Below are 6116 nucleotides of genomic sequence, written 5' to 3' on the forward strand. Positions count from 1 at the left end.
AATATGCAACCTATACAAGTGTTGTCTTTTCTTTTGGATATGCAACCTATACAAGTGTTACTTTTTCTTTTGGATATGCAACCATACAAGTGTTGTCTAATATTCAAAATATGCAACTAATAAAAGAATTGCCTTTTTGATAAAAATAAAAATTACTTTTGTAATAAAAATACAAAAAAATAAAATTTACAATAAAATTTTTTGTTCATACATGTGTAATTATTTTAAAATTTACAATAAAATGGGAAACAAGTAACAACAAATTTCTAACACAATTTTTGCCACTAAGTCTAAAAACACGTTACATGAACATAAATCTAGGTGGTTTTCAACGAGGATCAAGAAATAAAAGCTAGATAATATTCACCCCTACATCCAGAATCACCAATCCACAAGACTCCCCAAAAGCATTATAAGCCTGTAACAATAATAGAAAATCAGGGGGGAAGTTATGTTCGTAATTCCACCTTTTTTTTTAATTCCAACTCTGAATAGTGCTATGTTTTTTTCATTCCAAATAATAATAATAAAGGTTTAGGGAATAGTACTAGAATAACATACATGCTTTTAGAGTCTTCCAATCAATGAAATTTCACTCCTTAATTAAAGGTACAGATACTTGACAAGCAATAAATAAATTTTGTAAGCATTGCAAATGGTTATAAGTAAAATCTAATGTAAGAAGATATAATTATCCAATGTGTATGCATGCAAATGTTTGTGTCTACCTCCAGGTGCTGTCGTACTTCACCGCCACCATGATAAGAGTATATTTGAACAATGTGCTTTGAGTAAGCAACTCCTGTTTGTTGAACAAAGTCATATTAATGATTGGTTGCGTTGACTTCAGAAAGTATACATTAGAGAATATCATAAACGAATAATTTAAAAATTTTCAACTTACCGAATAAAGCACCATCTGGACTCCAAATCACACGGTTGACAGAAACACCTGGATCTTTGATAAGAGCAGCCTGAATTACACATATATAGCTTTATTTCAGTAACTATAAGTTACAAGTATCCGGGCTTGGTATAAAAATTCATGTATAAAGGAGAAAAGGGGAACCTGAAATGGCATTGAACAGGCACTAAGATCCCAAACTTTGAAATTCCTCAAGACCAACCACTCCCTAGAACCCACTTCCCACAAAGCAATGTCCCCAACATTTGTACCAACTGATACATTGCATGAAAAGAAGGAAGAACTTATGTTTAGCTGAGAACAATAACATCAAATACACACAATTAACTCAAGTGAAAAACACTATTGAAAGGTCTTAGAAAGGCAGCAGACCAAGAAGTATAGTCTGTTGAACTGGATAGAAGTCCATGCTCATAGGAGATGAATCTTGGTTAAGAGTCCGCATAATAGTCTTTGGCAAGTCATATGGTGCATTAAAAGCCTGGCCATGACCATGACCTGGGAACGTGGCTGACAACACATTGACAGGAAGATTTACCTGCACAACATGATGAAAAGTTGATGCCAGAAATGTGAGTTGTAAAAATTTGTATAGATAAGAATTACAAGACCACTAGTGATTTTTTTCCCTAAGTGTTATCAGATTACCTCATCCGACATTCCCATTGGTCTTGTTCTCTTAGAGACATGATTTGAATCTCCAGATGGGTAGTCAACAGAAGGATTAGTTGGAGGGGTCCTAGGGTCCTTCAAAGCAGCTTAAATAAGACAATGAAACTTGTCAGAAGTAAGAGATTGAATTTAGAACCATAGCCAATTAGATGTTAAAACCACTACAAACTCGAGAATAGCAGGCCGCAAGAAAATGTATTACCAGGGATTGATGGTGCACCAAGACCTATAGCAGTACCAAGACCTATAGTGGCTCCTCCAGAAACTACAGCATGTGCTACAATGGTAGGATTTGACATCCAACCAGCCAGGGGTGTTGGCACAGGTGCTGGAGTAGGTTGAAAAGGCTATACACATTAACCACAGAATAGTCCAGCACCAAAATAAGAACCAAAAGATAACAATATGTAATGCCTACAAAACCAAATCAGTAAAGTAGCCCACCCCATGTGCACCAAGAGGAGGAAACCCTCCAGCCTTTGGCAAGGATCCTAGTAGTGGATTATTAGCAGGAGATGGAGCTCTTGCACCATTGGGTTGTCCACATGAGTGATCCACAAATCACTGAAAGGTGAAACTTGACATTTAGTTAGTTAGTATATTACTATATCAAGGATCATAAATAGAAAACCTTGGTACCAGAGCATATGGTCGTACAATGCAAACATTAAAACATATAAGAAGGGAAGGCAAAGGATAACATATCCACTGATTACCTCAGCTGCTACCACAAGTAACCTGCACATATACCAATGAAGCTTAGTTTTTATTATTGAGATGCATAAAATCTCTTCAATATAACAGTATTATCTTAAAGCTATACTGTTATAGAAAAGCAATACATTTTTTATACAAGTTATGTTCAATTAAGTTAATTGCCAAACACTTAGACCACTATATGTATATCACTTAGCTCAGAATTTAAGAAATTAATACCACTGAACCTGGAACTTGAAGATTTGTGCGCAAAATGAAAAAATCTCCTCAGTGTTTTTCATCAGAAGAAAGAAAACCTTGGCAGGAGCATCAGCAACTCTGAAAGCTTCTGCTGTTGCCCGTACTAACCACAAGCTAGGAAAAACATTGAAAATTCAGCACAAGAAATTCAGAAAATACACACATCATGATGATGAAAGTGAAAATAGAAAGAAAAGGAAAAATACACAGTACATACAGTTGTTTCTGAACATGTTTGGGCCTCGAACCTCAAAGCATAGCATTATATGCTAGCAACTCGAAAAAGCATATTCAATAAGCACATACACTAGACCCTCTCAAAGAACATATATACATCCTAAACACATTCCTCAATTTCCCCAATTTGAGAATAGAATTAGCTTCCTAAGATTACAGAGGAGAAAAAATCCTAACCTAAGACATGATTACAGCGAGCAGTAAGGATTACAGCAGAGACAGCTCAGGCAGAGCAGCGAGGACGTGAGGCATTGGCGAGCCGACGACAACCATCAAGCAGCGATGACGACCAGAGACGACTCAGGTAGCGCAAGGCGGAAAAGAGGGATTACAGCAGCGGCGGATCCGGCAGCGCAGGTAGAAATGGCAATGGCAGTGCAAGTCAGAGATTTCAAAATGGCAGAGAAGAGATTTCAAAATGGCGGAGAAGAGCAGAAGTTTCAGCTAACAAAAAAGCTTTTCATCAGCTTAGTAAAATGCCATACATGAATGTGCATTGTGAAGAACAGAGGGAAATCGATTCTCCCATAAAAATTAATTCATGTGAATTAGTTATATATAATTAGTGCACTATCAATATTTCCAAACTTTTTATTGATAAATAAACTGAAGATAACTCAAACCACTGATTGTGTAGAGGAGTAAGACAATGTTCTTAAAAATAAACAGAATAGAGCAAGTGCAGCACCTTGTAATCTTTTTTTCATCATTCATCTTTTTTTGAAGCTCACCATTAGTAACACTTCTTTGATAATCTTCAGAGGAAAACACAGAGCCATAAGATGCCTGTGTTCAAAGATTGGCAACTAAGCACTCCCAAACACAAAACAGAACAACAAAATACAAACCTAAGAATGCAATACTATTTTATAAAAATTATGAAACAATTAAACTATAATCACATTGCTAAATTGTGATTACTCAAAAAAGAAACAACAATTTAAATCAAACCTAAGAGGTATTTGAAGGTGAGCGACAAATCGGTAAAGTCTTTGTCCTTCGACATGATCGAGCTCGAAACTGCAAAAATAATGAAAAGAAGAAAAGGATTATGTGAGCTTCTTCAATTGATTAAACTGAAAGAGATGTGCGTGGAGAGAGAGAGAGATGTATACTGGAACTATTGTTATTAATTCAACTAAATTAATCAAGTAGTATGTAAAATCAATCTACAAGCCTTCAACGACGACGATGGAGGAAGAGATGCTGAGGACCAAGGCTGAGGCGAGAGGCTTGAGTGAAAGAGGAGAACGGCGGAGAGTTGTTGATTTGCCTGAGAGGATAGAGCACGGCACCACGGCGGAGCAGAGCAAAGGTTTCAGAAAGGCGCGAGCAGAAAAACACGACGGAGCAGAGCAGAACAAGGCGTGAGCTCGAGTAATGAGAAACATGACGACGACGAGCAGAGAAGAGGGATTACAGTAGTGGCAGATCTGGCAGCGCAAGGTAGAAACAACAACAACAGCGCAAGGCAGAGACGGTGCTGGAGGTGAAGAAAGTGGCGGTGGCAACTTCTCTCTCCGTCATCTTCTTCTCCTTCTTTCTCTTCTTCCTCGTTTGATGGCAGTTCTCCCTTTCTTTTCTTCTCTTTATCACTCTCTGTCTCTCTCCCCTCACCGTGCATTTTTTCCTTCTGTCTTCTCTTTTTCCCGTGCAATGGAGAACCCTAATCCTCTGATCTTCTAATCGTAATTAATTTTGTATTTTATTTTATTTTTTGTTATTAAGTTGGATTTGTTTTATTTTAAAATTGATAGAAAATGATAATCAAAGTTAAAATATGTATTAAAGATAAAATTTATTTTTTAGAAGAGGCATTAAAAACTTTAGACAACACTTAAAAATAAAGTTTAAAATAAATTTAAAGACAACTCTTATAAAAAGTAAGATATTAACTTTATAATAATTGCTTCTGTATATTTGATGGGGCAACACTTAATAAGTGTTTTTTAATTTATCAAAGACATCACTTATAGTGTGTTGATTTAAAATATGTTGTTATAGTTCTATTTTTTTGTCACTAGTATAAAGTATTGTCTATATATATTTTAGACAACATTTTTAAAGTGTTGTTTTGAACATATGTTGCAATAGACAAAAAATGTTGTAGTGATAATATTAGTATTTTTATAATTAAAAAGTTTAAAATGTAATCATTGTTAATCTCGTTTTTTTAAAATAAAAATAGAATCTAGTATGAGAAACTTTTATGGCATATATAAAGTTTCATACTGACTAAAAATAAAAAGTACGGTATCTTTTATAAGAGTGACATAACTTTTATTACTTAAGCTAATTTTTTAAGTTAATTATTAGGCATATTTAATTTATAATATAGTGTTAAAACAAAGTTAAAATTGGTATTAGGTCATCCCTATATACTCACACCATATATATATAAAAATAAAGTCGTAATAGCCTTGACAATCCTTATTAGTCAAGCTAGCTTTTGAGATTAGATTTATACACTTTTATCAAAAAAGTAAACTGTTATAATATAAAATATATATTAAAAATAAATAAAATAATATATTTATATAAAAATATATAGTGCTAATTTTTAGTTTGTTTATAAAACTTTTGAAAGAAAAAAATATATATAATGTTGACTGAAATACAAGATAATTTTAAAAAATATAACAGTGACTTAACATTATTTATATTTCATATATATAAGAAGAGATAAAATATACTAAATCAAACTTCAAAAGACTACCAATCATTTAAAATTTTATGGGCATAAATGCAAACTCTTTATTATATTATGATAATCTTTTTGGTTAAAGTTGTAAATTCTCTCATCAATACGACGATCATATCATTATAAAATGAGTTCAGAAGACAACTTTTAGCATATTTTTGTGTGCAAATAATAATTTATTGATTAATAATAAATTTTTAAATAAAATTTAGATCTATAATAAAATAGTCATTAGTTTATCGAATTAAAAGATATTATAAAAAATTTAATTGAATAAACCAAGTCAAAATAATACAAAATTAAAAGGATGAATTTTAGTTTGATTTTTAAAATTAAATGTGTATATCAATTTAGTTCCTAAAATTTTAAAATGTACAATTAAATCTACGAATTGAAAATCATAAATTTCGGTTAGTCCATATTTGTTCTGTCGCCTTCAATTTATTATTATGATGGAGTTTAAGTGTACGAAAATGGTCGGAAGTCAGTTTAATTGGGGTAAAAAACAGTCAGAATTTATTTGTTGTTTTTTTAATATTTTTACCAATTTTGGCTATAATAAGTATTGTATAATTTTAAATATAATAAATATATAATTACAAATACTATATATATAATTATAAA

At 32.6% G+C, this 6116-nt stretch overlaps 1 protein-coding gene across 6 annotated transcripts; it reads right to left on the minus strand.

Moving 5' to 3' along the window:
* Positions 1–133: 133 nt before the first annotated feature.
* LOC112728135 (topless-related protein 1) lies at positions 134–4461 on the minus strand. 6 transcript variants are annotated; one of them, XM_072209669.1, is made up of 11 exons: positions 3743–4461; positions 2534–3577; positions 2314–2335; positions 2042–2161; positions 1800–1925; positions 1574–1683; positions 1298–1463; positions 1070–1179; positions 905–974; positions 729–802; positions 134–418 (listed from the first exon to the last, which is right to left on the minus strand). In XM_072209669.1, the coding sequence occupies exons 5-11, from the start codon at positions 1894–1896 to the stop codon at positions 353–355; spliced, it is 693 nt and encodes a 230-aa protein (XP_072065770.1). In that variant the 5' UTR covers positions 1897–1925; positions 2042–2161; positions 2314–2335; positions 2534–3577; positions 3743–4461; the 3' UTR covers positions 134–352. The 6 variants fall into 6 exon arrangements, with proteins under 6 accessions (XP_072065770.1, XP_072065767.1, XP_072065765.1 ...); XM_072209666.1 differs by having other exon boundaries at positions 1800–1944; XM_072209664.1 differs by having other exon boundaries at positions 1800–1944; positions 2042–3235; positions 3480–3577.
* Positions 4462–6116: the final 1655 nt, after the last annotated feature.

This window comes from Arachis hypogaea, chromosome 12 (assembly GCF_003086295.3).
Source record: "Arachis hypogaea cultivar Tifrunner chromosome 12, arahy.Tifrunner.gnm2.J5K5, whole genome shotgun sequence".
In the NCBI taxonomy this organism is placed as follows: Eukaryota; Viridiplantae; Streptophyta; class Magnoliopsida; order Fabales; family Fabaceae; genus Arachis; species Arachis hypogaea.

What these genes read in the sequence shown, in the direction of transcription:
- LOC112728135 (XM_072209664.1), bottom strand. Translation starts at nt 1,896, where the DNA reads ATGTCAAATCCTACCATTGTAGCACATGCTGTAGTTTCTGGAGGAGCC. An exon ending in TCCAGATGGTGCTTTATTCG is followed by an intron (nt 803 to 904) that starts GTAAGTTGAAAA and finishes TTCAACAAACAG; the next exon opens with GAGTTGCTTACTCAAAGCAC. An exon ending in AAGTACGACAGCACCTGGAG is followed by an intron (nt 419 to 728) that starts GTAGACACAAAC and finishes TTATTGTTACAG; the next exon opens with GCTTATAATGCTTTTGGGGA.